A 21,145-nucleotide genomic window follows, 5' to 3' on the forward strand; every position below is an offset into this window, starting at 1 on the left:
TAGGGTATGGCATAACTAAACAGAAACAGAAAATAAATACAGACACAAAAATTGAAACAAAATTTAGAAACAAAAATAACAACAGAAACAATAAAAACAAAATAGAAAATAGAGAAAACAGAAAACATAAAAACGTAAAATAGACAGATTTGTTTTCTAACCCCCCCCCCCCCCCCCCCCACTTGAAATGCCCATTGTCCTCAATATGAGCTGGTAATGAAATGCACACAAAGAGACAACATATAAAAGAAAAGGAAAGGAAACTCCTCAAGTGTCATTCAAGGCACATCATCACATAATATTGGCAAGACCAAAGAAAGGTTTGCCACAAATTCCTCCTCCACTTGAGGGCTCTCATGAAAGAGCTTGAGTTGGTGACCGTTCACCTTGTTGATAACTTCATTTTTAATCTCAACTGCGCCATGGGAATTATTAGTAATAACAAAAGGACCATCCCATCTAGATCGAAGTTTACCGAAAATAAGCTTGAGGCGAGAGTTAAACAAGAACACTTTTTGGTCAATATGGAACACCTTCCTAAGAATCCTATAGTCATGAAACCTCTTCACTTTCTCCTTGTAAGTCTTGGAGTTCTCATAGGCTTCTAAGTGGATTTCCTCAAGTTCTTGCAATTGAAGCTTCATTTCTATACCCGCTTCATCAAATGTCATGTTACAACCATTCATTGCCCAATAAGCATAGTGCTCAATCTCCACTGAAAGGTGGCAGGCCTTACCAAAAACCACCCTATAGGGAGACAACCCCAAAGGTGTTCGGTAAGTGGTCCTGTGGGCCCATAAAGCATCCTTAAGTAGCTTGCTCCAATCCTTCTTGTTGGACTGCACTACCTTCTGCAACACTTGCTTGATTTCTCTATTAACAACCTCCGCTTGCCCAATAGTTTAGGGATGATAAGCTGTATGCACAACCATATACTTCTAGAGCAAGGATTCCAATAACCTGTTACAAAAGTGGCTCTAGGCACACCAAACCTACAAAAAATGTTAGATCTTACAAAAAATGTTACAACTTTAGAATCATTAGTTTTGGTGGCCTTAGCTTCAACCCATATGGAAACATAATCAATAGTAGGCAAGATATATGAAAAACCATGAGAAACAGGAAATGGACCTATAAAATCAATACCCCATACATAAAAAATATCACAGAAAATAATGGGTTGTTGTGGCATCTCATGCCTATGTGTAATGGTCCCTCCCACTCTTTAACACTACTCACAGGTGGTGGAAAAATGATGAACATCTTTAAAAATGGTGGGCCAATAGAACCCATGGTCTAAGATCCTCCTAGCGGTCCGTTGAGGACCAAAATAACCGTCGGTAGGTGTGCCATGACAAAACTGTAGAATATACTGAATCTCATGATCGGGCACATACTAGGGGATCACTTCGTCATTACAAAACTTCCCTAAGTAAGGATCATCCCACACATAGTATTTGGCATCACTCTTAAGTTTATCTCTTTGAGACCTAGATGCATGCGATGGGAGAACAAATGCAATAATGAAATTCTCAATGTTAGCAAACCAAGGTGTGACATGTGATGAATGCAACTACATCAAATGCTCATCAGGGAAGTTATCCCTAATAGGGAGGGAATCAATAAGTCCCTCAATCCTGCTCAAACGATCAACCACCTGTTTTCTACACCACTCCTATCTCTAATATTAATATCAAACTCCAAAAGAAGAAGCATCCACCTGATCAATCTGGGTTTAGCACAGGCCTCTTCAATAAGTATCTCAAGGCTGGATGGTCAGTATAGATAGTAATATAGGAGCAAAGTAAATAAGATATGAATTTATCTAATGCAAAAACAATAGTTAAAAGCTTTTTTTTTATGGTTGTGTAGTTGACTTGAGCTGCATCCAGAGTGCGTGAGGCGTAAGCAATGACATGTTATAGACTATCAACTCTTTGCGACAAAACAACCCCATGTTCAAATTGGAGGCATCACACATGAGCTCAAATGGAAGCTCCCAATCTAGTGGCTGCATTACGGGTGAGGTGGTAAGCCTCCTCCTCAACTCCTCAAATGCCTCTCTGCAAGGTTGGTCAAGCACAAAATCTACATCCTTCTAAAGAAGCTTGGACAATGGCAGGGCAATCTTGCTAAAATCATGGATGAATCTCCTGTAAAAACCTACATAACTAGAATTTTTCTTTGAGTCTTGTTTTTAATTTGTCAATCTAATCTAGTGTCATTCTAGGACTTCCTTTGTGTTCCACCTTGGCTTGTGGTGATGTCCTTTTGCTTTATTTTTCCTTGAATCTCATTGAATTAACATCATGTTACATTTCCTTTTGGTTTAGTTTTCATTTCTTCTTTTGGTTTCTTGCTTGCCTTTTTTTTGTGTTTAAATGTTTCCTACAATAAGGATTGGAAGAGGAAATTAGTAAATTGCTTGAAGGAAGATTTTTTAGTCTTGGAGGTTAACCATCCTAGGAGCACCATTGGATTTGAAGCAACCAAAGCCTCACCAAATTTTAAGTGAAACACTTGAGGAAACAAACAAGCATTGAAGATAAATTTGAAGACCTTAATTTCTTTGTTAAATTTGTTGTAATAGAACAATTGAGTGCTGAATTTTTTCCATTTAAATTCCTTGTATTTGGACATTCTTCAGGGTTGTATTGGGAGTCTCGAAGAGACCACCCAAACCTTTATTTATGTGTAATAGCTTAGCATAAACCGTGTAGACTAAGTGAAGAGTCAATTGGGACCTCCAAAGGGTCAAACCGCCTAGATAGCTTGCCTTTTACCAATTAGTTTTTATCTTATCTTTCACACCTCTTTTAGTGTTTATTTTGGCTAGTTTCAACCATAGTTTCTTTTACCTTTTGTTTTCAAACCCCCAACAAGAAAGAACCACAACTTAGAAACCAACACGAGTCTTCATTCTTCATCTAGTGTTAATGGTGAGGGTTCTACTCCTAAGGACCCCTTGTATAGGATATTACATGAGTTGAGATCCCTTAAATTATGGAAATAAAAAAAAAAAAAGAAAAAAAGGTGGAAGAAATAAGTCAAGATGAAAGAGAGGAAGAAAGAAGAAACATAACCAAAGAAATGAAAAGAGAAAAACATGTCTCCTATAGTAGACATGACTCTTGCAATAGTTTAAGTGAAGAATTTAGCGAATATTATGGGGGGCAGCTGATCGAGGCTGTACCCGAATCAAATAAACATTAAAAATGAAGTATCTAGGAAGTGATCCTAGGTCGTCTCCCAACGAGCAATGGTCAACCAAACGTTCATAATAGATAGTAATAAAACAGTAACGAATTGGGGGGATTGTTTGTTTTTGTAAATTAAACAGCAAGCAAATTTGAATTAGAAAATAACAGAATTAAAACATGTTGTTTTCCCTTGATTCACAAGCAAGTCTCTTATCCTAGGTTACGAGAATTTATCCTTAATCAGTTCAACCACTTAATCCAACCCTAAATTAAATTACTAAGAGAAAATTAACATAAGGCTGTCATTATGTGATTAAGCAACACATACACCAATTAATCATGAACGAAACTGAGCATTAAGCATTAACGTAAATTAAGCGCAGAGACAATTAATCAAGCACTAAGCATGCATGAATTAATAGCAACAATTACAGAGTAATTGATGAAGAGGAAAAACTAATCAGAATTCAATAGTAATAACAAAACCTCAAAGAAAGTTGTGCTTGATCCTCAAGAGAAAACAATGCTGGAGACTTAGTCTTCCATTAATTAGTAGAAAACGAAATTGTAGATTGAAGCAGAAACGAAATTGCAGAAAACAAATTTTATTCTACGTGAACAGTGCACATGAACAGGAAAAACTGGAATTCTAAAATCTTTGAATTATTCTCCTCTCCCAAAAAAAAAACTAAACTAAAACCCTGGTGCTGTTATATAGGTTCTCAGCCCCAAAGCTTACAAATCTATTTTCAGTAATCTGGACAAGATAAGATAAGATTGGATGAAATAAAATCTAGACAAAATAAAATCTAGATGAAATAAAATCTGGACAAAATAAAATCTAGATGAAATAAAATCTGGATAAGATAAGATTTGATAAAATAAAATTGTCTGCTCTCTTCAAGTCCAAGCCCAATTCCGGATTCAAGCCCAATTGCTTATAATTCTCCTGAAATTAAATTAAAAACACAAAATTAGTCAAGTAGGCCCAAATGATAAAACTGCATAATTAATTTGACAATTAAGGGTAATCAGTAATTAAAATGGTGACAAAAGGGTTAAGAAATAGGAGAAAATAATGACACATCAAATCCCCCCACACTTAGCCTTTTGCACTCCTAGGCAAAATAAAAAAGCAAAGCAAGGAGAAAATCCAGAGACATTAAAGAGAAACAAACAAACACAAAAACAATTACATATTTTTCAATGAATCTCAAGGAATGGAAGGAATGGGCAACATCCAACACGTAGAGAGTTAAAGAATCAAGACAGTCATGAAAATCATCCAAGCATCTCAAACATGGCAAGATAGTCAATCAGCTCAAGATTGAAAAGTGATAAAGCCTCATAAGATATGCACTCTATCTCTCAAGTGTCTAGGCTACTGTTTACTCTCAGAGCACCCATGAAAACAAACACCACATAGACTTGGCAAGTCTCTAAAATTGACAACCACACCACAAACACATGCATATGAGGATCAAAAGGTCTTTTAAGGTTCTAATGGGGCCAAGGATAAGGTAGAGGAAAGTATGGGATAAGTAGCTAAAACCCAAAGGAATAGAGGAGCAATGGGGAATAAGTGAGAACTAAGAAAAAGTAGTAAACCCCAAAACCAAAATTAAAAATTAATCATAAAAATCAAACCCAAAACAAAGTCAACCAAGTCCTCAAACCAATCCAAGTCTTCAAACCAAGACCTCATGTATTCAACTTCATTCTTTTTTTTTTTTTGAACGTGAACAGTAGCAATTGAAAAATAAAGCAACAATTAGGCAATATATGTATATGCGTCAAGCATGGCCAAAATACATCATCAAGCATGGCCAACAAAAACATATCATCCAATGAAACATACCCCCCCCCCCCCCCCACACTTATTCCCAAAACAATTACAAAGCTCCAAAATTCCTTAAGGGTAGGGTGAGATCATGGTTTTTCACTTAAGGCTTGTAATGAGCTTCAAAACAAAGAAAGGGGAACATAGGCTCAAAGGGGCTATCAAAGGAATTAATTCAAGGTAGGCTCATTTGGCTAGATGTAGAAGCAAAGCTTCATGGTGAATCAAGATTCATTCAAAGATGTTTTGATGATAACAATGATGATAACAAAAGATGATGACAAAGGTGATGACAAAAAGCTCAAAGATCAATCAAAGAACAACTCAAGTGATCAAGATAGAATCAAAGAACAACTCAAGTGATCAAGATAGAATCAAGAACAATTCAAGTCTCAAGAGGAAAGTTAAAGAGTAAAGAATCAAGATTCAAGGTTCAAGATCCCAAGAATCATGATCAAGATTCAAGACTCAAGATTCAAGAATCAAGAGAAGGCTTAATCAAGATAAGTATGAAAAGCTTTTCTCAAAAATTGAGTAGCACATGATTTTTCTCAAAACATGTTTACCAAAGAGTTTTTACTCTCTGGTAATCGATTACCAGATTGCTGTAATCGATTGCCACTAGCAATATGTTTTTGAAAAAGTTTTCAAATTGAATTTACAACGTTCCAATTAATTTCAAAAAGTTGTAATCAATTACAATGTTTTGGTAATTGATTACCAGTGCCTTTGAACGTTGAAATTCAAATTCAAAAGTGAAGAGTCACATCCCTTCACATAAAAACCTTGTGTAATCGATTACATTGATTTGGTAATCGATTACCAGTGATTGTTTTTGAATAAATCAAATGATGTAACTCTTCAAATGGTTTTTGACTTTTTCAAATTGGTTTTAAGTTTTTCTAAAATTTATAACTCTTCTAAATGGTCATCTTGGCCAGACATGAAGAGTCTATAAAAGCAAGGCTTTGTTTTGCATTTCAAGCATCTTGAACACTTTTCCAATCAATCTTATACAATCCTTTACAAGCCTTGAATCTCTTTGAACTTCTTTTTCTTCTTTGTACCAAAAGCTTTCCAAAGTTTTCTGGTTTTCTAAACCTTGAAAACTTGTGCTATTCATCTTTTCATTCTCTTCTCCCTTTGCCAAAAAGAATTCGCCAAGAACTAACCGCCTGAATTCTTTTTGTGTCTCTCTTCTCCCTTTTCCAAAAGAACAAAGGACTAACCGCCTGAATTCTTTTGTGTCTCCCTTCTCCCTTGTCAAAGAATTCAAAATGACACAGTCTGAGAATTCTTTTGATTCTTCCGTTTCCCTAATACAAAAGTGTTCAAAGGACTAACCGCCTGAGAATTCTTTTGTATCCCCATTCACAAAGTATCAAAGGTTTAACCGCCTGAGATCTTTGTCTTAACACATTGGAGGGTACATCCTTTGTGGTACAAGTAGAGGGTACATCTACTTGGGTTTGACTGAGAACAAGAGAGGGTACATCTCTTGTGGATCAGTTCTAGTGGAGGGTACATCCACTAGGGTTTCAAAGAGAACAAGGGAGGGTACATCCCTTGTGGATCTTTGGTTGTAAAAGGATTTTTACAAGGTTGAAAGAAATCTCAAGGACCGCAGGTCGCTTGGGGACTGGATGTAGGCACGGTTTGTTGCCGAACCAGTATAAAAACTCTTGTGTGTTTGTCTCCTTCTTCCCTACTCTTTTAATTTCCGCTGTGCATTTAATTTCCGCTTTTACTTTCTGTTAAGTTTCTCTTCTATTCCTTATTCTCTTAACAACATAAGTAAAAGCCTTAGAAGAGTAAATTTTTTATTAGTAAAGGAATTAATTCAACCCCCCCCCCCCCTTCTTAATTATTTTGAGGCCACTTGATCCAACACTAGAGGATTATAAGAACAAAATGCCTAAATCATCTCCCAACATGCATGTGAAGCAAGAAGTATCAACAAGAGTCAAGCCAAGGCTATTGTGCAAGCAATCAATGGGGCAAAACACACCGAATAAAATAGATGATGATGGCTCAAATTCTCACCAATGGTAAATCTATCACTTCCAATTTGAACTTTCAAAACTAACTTGACATGCATAGAAAAAACAAGGATTTCAATTCACAAAATGCCAAGAAACTCCTATTTCAAAAAAAACTACCCATTACGTGTACATAACTTATAATTCAAAGAGAAAGTGCAATGTTGTACATAAAACATAAAACCAAAATAACAAAATTAACCTAGAAAACCTAAAAAAATTAAACTAGAAAACCCAACAAAATTAATCTAGAATACCCAACAAAATCAACAAAATTAAAGAACAATCTCCCCCCCCCCCCCCCCCACACTTAAACAACACATTGTCCTCAATGTAGCACAATCACAAGATCAAGAGCAATCAAAACAATCAATAAAATTGGACAAGTGCAATAAAAGTAAAGAAGGAGACAGAAAAAAAAACTCCCTAAGTCATGGCAAGAGAAGTAGGGTGAAGTAAGGAGGTCTCCTCCACCACTACATCCACTAAGGAGGGATTTGTGAGGAGTGGTTTCAGCCAGTGTCCATTGATCTTGAAGCTCTTATCTGTGGATTCACTTTTGATCTCAACTGTACCATAAGGAAAAACATTAGTCACCACAAAAGCACCAATCCACTTTGACCTCAACTTACCACTCATGAGTCCGAGCCTAGAGTTATACAATAAAACTTTTTGTCCAACCACGAAGTCCTTCTTAGCTATCAAACTATCACGGAACTTCTTGGTCTTCTCCTTGTAGAATTTGGAATTCTCATAGGCTTCTAAATAGATCTCATCTAGCTCACTTAGTTGCAACTTCCTTTCCTCTCCAGCCTAATCAATAGAGAAGTTGCAGGTCTTTACAGCCCAGTAGGCTTTGTGCTCTATCTATACAAGAAGATGACATTCCTTGCCAAAGACAACCTGATAAGGGGACATTCCTATGGGTGCTTTATAGGCAGTCCTATGCACCCAAAGAGCATCATCCAGCCTGGTGCTCCAATCCTTTCTATTCGGTTGCACAATCTTCTCCAAGATCCTTTTTATCTCCCTGTTTGAAATCTCAGCCTGGCCATTAGTTTGGGGGTGGTAAGGTATGGAAATTCTGTGCACGACCCCATACTTTTTGAGCAAGGCATACATGGATCTGTTACAAAAATGGGTGCCTTGATCACTAACGATGGCTCTAGGAACTCCAAGCCTACAAAACAGATTAGATCTAACAAAATCCACAACAACCTTAGCATCGTTAGTTTTGGTGGCTTTGGCTTCCACCCATTTTGAAACATAATCAACAACAAGGAGAATATAAACAAAACCAAAAGAGACAGGGAAAGGCCCCATAAAGTCTGTACCCCAAACATCAAACACTTCACGGAACAACATAGGTTGTTGAGGCATTTGCTGTCTCTATGAAAGTGAGCCGCCTGCTCTCTGACAAGGCTCACAAGTGCTACAGATTCTCCACGCATCCTTGAAGATGGTGGGCCAATAGAAACCACAATCAAGCACCTTGCGAGCTGTCCTCTGTATGCCAAGATGGCCACCTGGTGCGGAAGAAGGACAGAATTACAGGATCGAGTCAATCTCATGGTCTGGAATGCATCTCCTAGTAACCTGGTCATTGCACAACTTCCACAAATTGGGGTCATCCCAAATATAATGCTTAGCATTGCTTTTAATTTTATCAGTTTGAGCTTTAGATGCTAAGGGAGGAAAAATAGAAGAAACCAAATAATTCACAATATTTGCAAACCAAGGAGTGGGGAAGGAATCAGAAATATTATACAGAATGTACAAATGGTCATCCGGAAAGTCATCCCGAATGGATGAGTCCTCAGATGCATGTTCAATCCTACTCAGGTGGTCAACCATGAGGTTCTGTGCACCACTCCGATCTTAGATCTCTAAATCAAACTCTTGGATCCAAAGCATCCACCTGATCAATCTAGGCTTGGATTCAGCCTTCTTCAACAAGTACTTCAAAGCTGCATGGTCAGTATAAACAATAACACGAGTACCAAGTAAATATGAACGAAATTTCTCAAGAGCAAAAACTATCGCTAATAGCTCCTTCTCTGTGGTAGTGTCATTTGCTTGAGCAACATCCAAAGTTCTGGAAGCGTAGTAGATCACCTGAGGCAGCTTATCAATCTTTTGAGCAAGGACAACCCCCAATGCGTAACTAGATGCATCGCACATTAGCTCAAATGGGGCTATCCAATCAGGTGCCTGAATGATAGGGGTGGTAGTCACCGCACGCTTGAGGCAATCAAAAGCCTCTTTGCATCGGTCATCAAAATCAAACTCCACCTCCTTTTGCAGCAGATTGGATAGTGGAAGGGCCACTTTGCTAAAATCCTTGATAAAGCGCCTATAAAACCCTGCATAACCAACAAAAGAATGAACCTCTCACACGCAAGAGGGGTAAGGCAATTGTGAAATAACATCTATTTTTGCAGGGTCTACCTCTATGCCTATACTGGAAATGATATGCCCTAAAACAATACCTTGTTCTACCATGAAGTGACATTTTTCAAAATTCAGCACAAGGTTAGTTTCAATGCATCTACTAAGAACTCTATCCAGACTATCCAAACATGTATCAAAAGAGGATCCATAAACAGTAAAATCATCCATAAACACTTTTATGCAACTCTCTAAAAAATCACTGAAAATGCTAAGCATACACCACTGGAAGGTACCAAGGGCATTGCATAGGCCAAAGGGTATCCTCCTATAGGCAAAAGTGCCAAAGGGACAGGTGAATATGGTATTTTCTTGATCCTCAGGAGCAATATGAATTTGTAAATAACCAGAAAAACCACCAAGAAAATAGTAATGAGACTTACCTGCCAAGCGCTCAAGCATTTGATCAATGAATGGCAGGGGAAAATGATCTTTTCTGGTTACCTGGTTCAGCCTCCTATAATTATTGCAGACTCGCCAGTTGTTCTGCACTCTTGTGGGGATAAGCTCATCCCTTTCATTCTTAATCATTGTGAGGTCTGTCTTCTTAGGAACCACTTGGACTGGACTCACCCACTGGCTGTCAGAAATGGGGTAGATGATTCTAGCTTGTAAGAGCTTGGTCACTTCCATTTTCACCACATCTAGAATGACGGGGGGTTGAGTCGCCGTTGTGGCTGCCTCACTGGCTTGGCTTTATCCTCTAAAAGTATCCTATGCATGCAGGTAGATGGGCTAATACCAGGAATGTCTGCTAAAGTCCATCCAATGGCTTTCTTGTGCTTCTTGAGAACTAGCAACAACTTCTCCTCTTGCTCAGCAGCAAGGGAGGTAGAGATGATCACTGTAAATTTTTCCTTGTCCTCCAAGTAAGCATATTTGAGGGTTGCTGGTAAGGGCTTCAACTCTGGTGTGGGTGGTGGCTGAACAGTGGAAGGAACCAGGGTAGGAGAAGGAGAAGGTTCCTCAGCCTGTACCTCATAGTACTTCCTGCAACATGGTTAGTGCATTCTGACTCTAAAAAATCAACATCAAGAGGTACAACACCCAGAAAATCAGAACCAGACTCAAATTCAGATTCATTCTCAGCATAAAAATTAGATACAAGATCAAATTCAAACTCAGATTCAGATTCAATGCATAAGGAATGACAAGTATGCAGATCAGATAAAAATGGATGTTTCCTACCATGAAGAACAGAATCAAAATCAAACATATAATCATCAACAATCTGATCAATTATCGCAGCACGAAAAACAGAATGATCCTCAGATGGATGTTTCATGGCATCAAGAATGTTAAGATGAACAACAATATCACCAAATTCCATAAACAATGTGCCAGCATAAGCATCTATCTTGGTTCGGGCTGTTTTCATAAATGGCCTGCCTAAAATAATTGGAACTGAACCATGGGAAAAATCCCTCTTCCATATTAAGAACATAAAAATCAACAGGAAAAATAAGTTCACCATCCTGAACCAGCACATCCTCTATGAAACCTACGGGGTAAGCAACACTTCTATTTGCCAAATGAATCACCACATCTGTAGATTGCAAAGGTCCAAGAGATAAAGAATTGAAAATGGATAGGGGCATGACACTAACTAATGCTCCTAGATCTAGCATGACATTCTCAAATTTACTATTCCCAATAATGCAAGGTATATAGAAAGTACCTGGGTCCTTACATTTCTCAGGAATGTGAGGAACAGATTTACCTATCAATGTTGACACATTTCTGCCCATTCTAATCCTTTCATTGCCTTTGAGCTTCCTTTTGTGGGTGCATAGCTCCTTTAGAAACTTGGCATATCTTGGAATCTGCTTGATGGCATCTAGCAAAGGTATGTTCACCTCTACTTTCCTAAAGGTCTCCAAGATCTTCTTTTCCACTTCTTCCATCTTTTTGTTTAGAATTGCTCTAGGTGGGAATGGAAGAGGGATAGGAGGGTGCTGCAAGTCAAAACTACTCGAAGAAGGTCCACCTGCATGAAAATTTTTGTTAGCTCTCTCATGATCAGGAAGCTTTCTCTTTTATGCAACTATCTCATCCTCTTTTTTTGGTGTAGAATGAAGCTTGACAGGTTCAGGTGCAGGTGCTGCTACTGGTGAAGGCACTTGAATTTGGTTACCAGACCTCAAGGTGATGGCACTCATATTTTTCGGATTCTGCATAGTTTGTGAAGGCAATTTGTCAGAATTTTGGGTTTGAGCTTGGTTCAACTGAGTAGCCATCTGCCCCATCTGATTTGTCAAACTCTGAATGGAGGCTCTTGTCTTTTGTTGAAATTGCATATTCTAGATGGTCATTTGCCTCACTAACTCTTCTAAGGAAGGTTGAGGAGGAGCCTCGGTTGCTTGTTGTCTTTGTTGTGACTGCTGTTGTTGCTGTTGCATTGGAGGAGGAACATATGGCTTGCTTGGACCAACAACATTCTGGAAATGAGGGACAGGCTGATGTTGTTGTGGAGGACTTGTCCATCTAAGATTTGGGTGATTCCTCCAACCTAGATTGTATCTGTTGCTTGAAAGGTCATAATTATTTTGCGGTTGTTGGTTTTGCTGCTGAGGAAGTCTATTATAAATGTTTGCAACATAAGCTTCAGGTTGCTCATTGACTCCAAATTGCTGCAAAGAAGGACAAAGATCTGTATGGTGATCTGCAGAAGAACATAGACCACAGACTCTTGCAACAGGTGCATATTTCTGATTCAAGGCAAGCTGAGTTACTAGGTTGACCAAGGCATCAAGTTTTCCCTCAAGCTTTTTATTTTCAGCTGATGAAGATGAATCCGTGGCCACCTCATGGACTCCTCTAAGGACAATAGCATCATTTCTTGCACTAAATTGTTGGGAGTTGGAAGCCATCTTCTCAATCAAATTCCTAGCCTCAGCAGGGGTCATATCACTAAGAGCTCCACCACTTGCAGCATCAATCATACTCCTCTCCATGATGCTAAGTCCCTCATAGAAATATTGAAGAAGGAGTTGCTCAGAAATCTGGTGGTGAGGACAGCTTGCACACAATTTCTTGAATCTTTCCCAGTACTCATACAAGCTCTCTCCACTAAGTTGCCTGATGCCTGAAATGTCTTTTCTGATGGTAGTGGTCCTAGATGCAGGGAAGAATTTCTCCAATTGAGTGCTGAATTTTTTCCATTTAAATTCCTTGTATTTGGACATTCTTCAGGGTTGTATTGGGAGTCTTGAAGAGACCACCCAAACCTCTATTTGTGTGTAATAGCTTAGCATAAACTGTGTAGACTAAGTGAAGAGCCAGTTAGGACCTCCAAAGGGTCATCCATGCCTTCACATAGGAAACTGTCTACCCTGTTTTAAATTTCCTTTACCTTCAATTGTCAAACCGCCTAGATAGATTGCCTTTTACCAATTAGTTTTTATCTTATCTTTCACACCTCTTTCAGTGTTTACTAGTTTCAACCATAGTTTCTTTTACCTTTTGTTTTCAAACCCCCAACAAGAAAGAACCACAACTTAGGAACCAACACGAGTCTTCATTCTTCATCTAGTGTTAATGGTGAGGGTTCTACTCCTAAGGACCCCTTGTATAGGATATTAGATGAGTTGAGATCCCTTAAATTATGGAAATAAAAAAAGAAAAAAAAGTGGAAGAAATAAGTCGAGATGAAAGAGAGGAAGAAAGAAGAAACATAACCAAAGAAATGAAAAGAGAAAAACATGTCTCCTATAGTAGCCATGACTCTTGCAAGAGTTTAAGTGAAGAATTTGGCGAATATTATGGGGGGCGGCATAGGTCACATAATAAAAGGATAGAAGGCCTCAAGAGGATAACATTAGTCTCCCATATTTCCATGGAAAAGATAATGTTGAGGCCTACCTAGAGTGGGAAATGAAGGTTGAGCAACTCTTTGCTTGCCATCATATTAGTGAAGAGAGAAAAGTTCCATTGGCTACCCTTAGCTTTCAAGGGTATGCCCTCTATTGGTGGACTTCCCTTGTTAGGAAAAGAAGGATTCATAGGGATCCTCCAATAGAGTATTGGAATGATCTTAAGAGTGCCCTTAGGAAGAGGCACATTCCCTCCTACTATGATTGGGAGCTTATGGGCAAGCTCCAAAGGCTTAGACAAGGGAGTATGAGTGTTAAAGAATATAGACAACAAATGGAACTACTCCTTTTAAGAGCTGGACTTAGGGAGGAGGAAAGAACAAGCATAGCTAGGTTCCTTAGTGGACATAATATGGAAGTGATGGACAAGGTTGAACTCCTTCCATATAGGGACTTAGATGAGCTAGTCCAACTTTATATAAGAATAGAGCAGCAACTTAAAAGAAAGTCTTCTTCAAAATCTTATGGCTTTCACTCTTATCCAAGGAAGAACCAAGCCCAAGGAATTTTGGGGGCTGCACCTTCAAAACCCAAGGAAGATAAGGGTAAGACCATAGAGAAATCCACCCCAAGACTAGTTCCCAAGCAAGGACTAGCAACATTAAATGCTTCAAATGTCTTGGGAGTGGCCACACTGCCTCTCAATGCCCCCACAAAGAAAACCATGATTATGGGGGGTGAAGACATTTATAGTAGTCAAGAGGAGACTACTTCTTCCCCTTCCTTTAGTGGAAGTGAAGATGAAGTAAGAGGTGAAGAGTCTAGTGAGGAAGTCTACCCCCATGAAGAAGGTGACCTCCTAATGGTTAGAAGGATCCTTGGAGGCCAATCTCATGATCTATCCCAATCCTAAAAAGAGAACATCTTTCATACAAGATGTAAAATTTTATATAAAACTTGTTCTGTGATTGTGGATAGTGGATCTTGTTGCAATTGTTGTAGCATAAGATTAGTTTCCAAGTTGAACCTCACTATCATTCCCCACCTAAAATCTTATAAACTTCAACGGCTCAATGAGCAAGGGGAAATGATAGTCAACCAACAAGTGAAGGTACCTTTCTCCATTGGGACATATAAGGATGAAGTTAATTGTGATATAGTTCCCATGGAGGCAGGCCATATCCTCTTAGGATGTCCATGGCAATTTGATAGGAAGATCATTTACAATGGCCTAACTAAATTTGTGTTGCATCCTCAAACACCTTCACAAGTAGCTAAGGATCAAGAACAAATAAAACTCAAATGGGATGAGGAAAAGAATAGAAAAAGAAAAAGAAGAACAACCTTTAATGGTTAAGTAGGAGTGTAAGGAGGTAAGTGTCTCCTCCAAGAGGTTAGCTAATAAGGAAAGTCATTTTGCAATAAAGACAAACATTAAAGAAACTTTCCTTCTTAGACAACCTCCACATTTTCTCCTTTGTAAAAGGACACTTGTTAGCACTGCCATACCTCTTGAGCTTGAGGTTATTCCTCAAGTAAATGAGTTGTTGGGTAAGGGTTTGGTTCATAAGAACTTAAATCCTTGTGCTTTGTTGGTGCCCAAAATAGGTATTATTAGGCACCAAATCCCTAAGATAAGTGGTATGATGAATGTGTTGAGTGGTGCAACCCTCTTTTGTAAAATCACCCATGCACCCAACATCTTTATGATTCGCATACATAGGAACTGTAATGACCTACCTCGTCGCTACGATATCACTTACTATAAAATGTGACATTTCAATTTTTAAGTGAAAGCTCCATTAATTTGATTGTGAAAATGATGGTAAATTTTTTGTGATGTACATTCATCAAAATACTCACAAACATGTGAAAAAATACATACATATATATATATATATATATACATATATATATATATATATATATATATATATATACATATATATATATATATATATATATATATATATATATATATATTTTACACCACTACATATCTTTCAAATGTCAAAACATAATTCAGATTTTTTTACATATATCTAAACTTGGGACTTACATGCCCAATCAAAAAGATTCAAGAAAACAACTAAGGAAGAGTTCATAACAAAACACGACTCTTCCCCAAAATAAATTCCAACGTTATCACATCGGCTTAGCGGCTCCAACAAAGGACTTCCCTCCAAGTCACCTACTGCTGCTCATCTGCTCCCACAAATGAAAGTTCGAGATCATCATAGGCACCAATCACACGGTACAAAAATTGCAAAGGTGAGTTTATTATAAAAGATCAACAAACAGCAAACGACAATGATTAACAAGAAAACAATAACAATGACCACAATTATTCTTAATAACCCACCGGTTCAACTTACACTTAACAAACTAGTCATCAACTTTTCCATAATTCAAATCATATATGCTCACAATGATGCATGTACCTAACTCAAATCTAAAATGCAATGTGGTACCAGTTATCTAGAAATAGCCTAAGTGTGTCCACATGACACTTTCACTTAGGAAAACTAGGCAGCAAGTGTCGGGGTCACCCTGTCGCGCACAGGAAACTCCCTCCCCTATGGCGATCAACCTGAGTCTCAAGGATCAACCTGAGTCTCAAGGAAGTTCCAAACCGAGTGACATGCCCCCAAGTACAAGTATTTTTCCTCATGAAAAACTACAAGTATTTACTGACAAAGTTTATACTATTTCCATGCAATATGAAGTCTGAAACATGAGCATCATCAATGCACTAACCATGGATAATTAAAGATTCTAAGCCATCCCCTTCTCTCTCCAGGAATGCTTAAAACTCTTTAAAACACTGATTTTCCTGCCAACTTGTGTGATTTTTCGTATTTTTTCATTTTATCCAAATCACTTGGTTATTTTTTTTTATAATTTTGGTTCAGATGTCTAGAAAATTCAGTAAAAATTTCAGCTCAAAATTCGCAGTGATCGATTCCCAGTAATTTTTACAAGTTTATATGTTCAAGCTGCCAGCACCAGCGATTTCAACTTAGAAATCAAGAGTAGTATTTATGTTTCTTAAGGCTTGGATAATTACAATTTGTGTTTGCTTATTGTGAAATGTCTTGAATAACAAAATTCAAGAGAGCTTAAGACTTATTTTGATTCACCAATCCAGCCACAACTCATCACCACAACTCAATTTCTTCATAGGCATCATATAGCAAAATTAGAAAACAAAACAAAGTTCAACAAAACTACTTCTAGGAATTGATTTAGAACATGTTATGAACTAAATACCATGCATGAATTAGACTCAAAATTCAAAATATAGGCTAAGAATGACAAGAATATATGAACAAATGTATCTAGAATTCAATCAATAAAATCAAAATTCAACACAAACTTAGAACATAATGTGACAATTATTAGGACTAAACATGACTCTAAGACAACATGGATTAAGTGATTTACAATTAGATTTTTGGGTTTTTTTTCTAAACAATATTTTGGAAACAAATTTAGATCAAAAGGTTCAGCACAAGAAGATTACGACTAAAAAATGATAGAACCTAAGATTGACACAAAAACATGATTCAAGAGTTGATCTATAAAATTTGAACCATTGAAATGCAAGAACAAGTGTAGATCTAAGATTTAATCAGTTTATTTTTTTTAATATACTCTAAACAGCACCAAACCACAAGACAATGGAGGATATACATGGAGAATAAGATGAAGAGCAAGGAATTAAAGAGAATTCATCGAACAAAAAGATAGAGGAAGCAAAAGAACATCACCTAGATGAAGATGCCCTTGATACCACATGATGTAGCCCCATATGGAACTTGTACGCCTTGGATCTTCTTCATCAATGGAGTCCTTTGCTTCTTGAAGATCAATGGTAGCAGAATGGAGAAGGAAGAAAGATGATTGGAGATGCCACTTCAAGGAGAAGATGAGTCAAGAAGAAGCTCACCACCATAGGAAACCATGGATAAGAGCTAGAAGGTTGGAGAAGATGAGTGGAGGGAGAAGGAGAGAAGGAGCACGAAATTTTGTGCCTCAAATGAGGTCTGAACTTTAAAGTGTAATTCTCAAATGATCAAAGTTGAAAATATGCGCACACATGACCTGTATTTATAGCCTAAGTGTCACACAAATTTGGAGGGAAATTTGAATTTTTATTCAAATTTCACTTGGATTTGAAATTGAATTTGTGGAGCCAAAATTTCACTAATTATGATTAGTAAATTTTAGCTATGGTTCAGCCCACTAATCCAAGATCAAGTCTAATATTCTCCACTAAGTGTGCTTAGGTGTCATGAGGCATGTAAAGCATGAAGGACATGCACAAAGTGTGACTATATGATATGGCAATGGGGTGTAACAAGCAAATGCTCACCTCCCCCTCTAAAATTTAATTGGATTGGACTTTTCCCAATTCAATTAAATTTATTTTCCAACACACACATCAAATATTCACTTAATTAATGTGAAATTACAAAAATACCATAATACAAAAACTAGTCTAGGTGCCCTAAAATACAAGGGCTGAAAAATCCTACATTTCTAGGGTACCCTATCTACATTACGGAGCCCTAAATACAAGGCCCAAAAATAATGAAATCTTAATCTAATATGTATAAAGATAAGTGGGCTCATACTTAGCCCATGGGCCCTAAATCTACCATAAGGCTCTTGAGAACCCTAGGGCCTTCTCTTGCATCTCTGGCCTAATCTTTTTGGAGTCTTTTATCCAATTCCCTTGGGGGGTAGGATTGCATCAGGTGCTCCCCACGGAGACACACTAGGTCTCACAAAATGCTTATCCAAAAACTCCTCTAACTATTTCTTAAGCTCAACTAACTCTATAGGAGACATCCTATGAGGGGCTATGGATATGGGTCCAGCACCGAGTACTAGGTCAATGGAAAACTTTGTCTCTCTCTTAGGTGGTAAACCAAATATATCCTCAGGAAACTCTCTGACAATAAGAAGGTCACACATGGAATCATCAAACATCACCATTTTATTAAAACAGTTTAACAAGACATGGTTGGAAGATAACCAGTCCATACCTAGAATAACATCAATTTGGCTCAAAGGCAAACAAATCAAATCAATTAAGAATGTTCTTCCAGAAATTTCCACACGACAATTCAAACACACATTAGAAGTTAACATAGAACCACTAGTTGGGGTCTCTACTACCATATCTTTATTTAAAGATGACACATAAAGCTTAAGTTTCTCTACACATAAACAAGATATAAAGGAATGGGTTGCACCGGAATGAAGTAGCACAAGTAAGGGAATCCCACTTATGAAACATTTACCTTAGATTAGATCTTTGGATTTCGAAGCTTCAATGCCATTAAGAGTAAAGACTCTTCTCGTGGCTTTCGAACATCCAATTTGGTCATTCAGACCTCCACCATTTTGTTCCTTCTTGGGATATGGGCAACCCCTCTGAATATGGCCATTTTGTCTGCAGTTGAAACAGGTCATATCTTTGTCCATACAATTTGAAGAAATATGACCTGGCTTACCACACCTGTAACAAAATATCTTAGTTGAGGAAGTAGTGGGTTCGCTACCACTACCACCAGAAAACCCTATAGCAGTAGTCCTCTGATTGCTGGGGTGATTACCATAATTATTAAGAGGGGTCGGGTATGGTTTTCCCCGATTTTGGGACTCATTCTTCTTGTTCTTCATTGGACCCGTACTCCGATAATATGCTGCCCTGTCTCGGGAGTCTTCATCCTAGATTCTACACATGTTCACCAATAGTGGGAATTGACGAACACCTTAATAATTCACAGCTTGCTTCACCTCAGGTCGCATGCCATTCAAAAACTTCACAAATTTTGAGCTTTCACCATCCCTTCCTTGGTAATGAGGAAAATACCTCACTAGCTCTTCAAACTTGGCTGCGTATTCAACTACAGTCGTGTTCCCTTGCTTGAGCTTAAGGAATTCCATCTCCTTCTTGTTCCTAACATTTTGAGGGAAGTATTTCTCCAGAAATATTCTCTTGATGGTTTCCCAAGTCACAGCTTGACCTTCAGCTTCCCAGCATTGGCGAGTGTTCTCCCACCAATACTCAGCTTCTTCTACCAGAGTGTAGGTGCCAAAAGCAACCTTTTGCTCCTCATGGAATGCCATCACTTGGAAGATTTTCTCAATCTCCCGTATCCAATTCTAAGCACCATCGGGGTTGTATCCTCCATTGAAAGCAGGGGGATTGTTTCTTTGGAAGAGATCCAACACTCAATACCCGGCAGCTCCTGTAGCTTCTCCTCTATTCTGGTTTCCCATAGCCTGGGTTAAGGCTTGGAGAGCATCAACTATCGACGATCATTTTATCCAGCCATTACTCACTATGCACACCAGGAAGTGAGAACATGGGAAAAACACACACAATAAAAAGAATAAGATGATTTCATATCTAACTCAAGTCTCTACTTAAGTTACTCTTGAGAGTTGATGCCTCAAGAAAATACTCCTCCAAAATAGTCTTCCCTTGATACATTAGCACTCATTTTCCATCCTTTGTATTCCTGATCACTTGCCATGTCGTCCTATTGCACTTCATAAATTATATAGATGGCCAGTCTAATAACTCATGACAAGGCATTGAAACTCATGGTATAACCTACATCAGGGACACAAACATGTTATGACTACATCATTCAAATCTCTATCACTCATGGAAACACAACAAAGTGACGAAGTTCCAAATCCAAACAACAAAAACCAAGCATTCAAAAAGGTAACCAAAGAATGCACAAAGAAACATAGCAGACTCACAACTCACTAGCCGAAAGGTACGACCGACTATGATATCATAAATGTAACGACTCGCCTCGTCGCTACGATATCACTTACTATAAAATGTGACATTTCAATTTTTAAGTGAAAGCTCCATTAATTTGATTGTGAAAACGATGGTAAATTTTTTGCGATGTACATCCATCAAACAACTCACAAACATGTGAAAAAATACATACTTATATATATATATATATATATATATATATATATATATATATATATATATATTATACACCACTACACATCTTTCACTTGTCAGAACATAATTCAGATTTTTTTACATATATCTAAACTTGGCACTTACATGCCTAATCAAAAAGATTCAAGGAACCAACTAAGGAAGAGTTCATAACAAAACATAACTCTTCCCCACAATAAATTTCAACATTATCACGTCAGCTTAGCGGCTCCAACAAAAGACTTCCCTCCAAGTCACCTACTACTGCTCATCTGCTCCCACGAACGAAAGTTCAAGATCATCACAGGCACCAATCGCACGGTACAAAAATTGCAAAGGTGAGTTTATTATAAAAGATCAACAAACAGCAAAATGCCCCCAAGTACAAGTATTTTTCCTCATGAATAACTATGAGTACTTACTGACAAAGTTTGTTCTATTTCCATGCAATATGAAGTATAAAACATGAACATCATCAATGCATTAACCATGGATAACTAAAGATTCTAAGTCATCCCCTTCTCTCTCCAGGAATGCTTAAAACTCTTTAAAACACTATTTCCCCCTCTAGGGATATCCAATATGGTCACCACACCCCCAATGTAAATACACAACATACATCATCAAAATCAAGATCATCTCATCTCAGCATCATCATCAACATCACAAGCAATCACATTCCACATACATACTTATAAATTCATGCCCGGGATTCACATTCCCCAGGCCTTCAGGCAACATAAACCTCATACAACAACAATCTATAATACCACAATACTCATATTTTTAAGGAAAATTCTAAATTAAAGAGGAAAACT

General features: G+C 37.8%; 1 protein-coding gene and 1 non-coding gene across 2 annotated transcripts; one reads left to right on the forward strand and one right to left on the reverse strand.

Moving 5' to 3' along the window:
* Positions 1–278: 278 nt before the first annotated feature.
* On the reverse strand, positions 279–19,030 carry LOC114383926. Its single transcript, XM_028343626.1, has 2 exons — positions 18,862–19,030; positions 279–889 (listed from the first exon to the last, which is right to left on the reverse strand). The coding sequence occupies exons 1-2, from the start codon at positions 19,028–19,030 to the stop codon at positions 279–281; spliced, it is 780 nt and encodes a 259-aa protein (XP_028199427.1).
* LOC114385600 lies at positions 12,528–12,634 on the forward strand. Its single transcript, XR_003660967.1, has one exon. It is a non-coding gene; the product is annotated as a small nucleolar RNA R71 (small nucleolar RNA).
* Positions 19,031–21,145: the final 2,115 nt, after the last annotated feature.

Source organism: Glycine soja, chromosome 14 (assembly GCF_004193775.1).
Source record: "Glycine soja cultivar W05 chromosome 14, ASM419377v2, whole genome shotgun sequence".
Classification (NCBI taxonomy): Eukaryota; Viridiplantae; Streptophyta; class Magnoliopsida; order Fabales; family Fabaceae; genus Glycine; species Glycine soja.

Bases quoted from the DNA above. Each gene is read 5' to 3' on its own strand.
- LOC114383926 (XM_028343626.1), bottom strand. From the start codon at position 19,030: ATGAAGAACAAGAAGAATGAGTCCCAAAATCGGGGAAAACCATACCCG. The intron at 890-18,861 runs GTAAGCCAGGTC...CTATTGGGCAAG, and splicing joins GATATTTTGTTACAGGTGTG to CGGAGGTTGTTAATAGAGAA.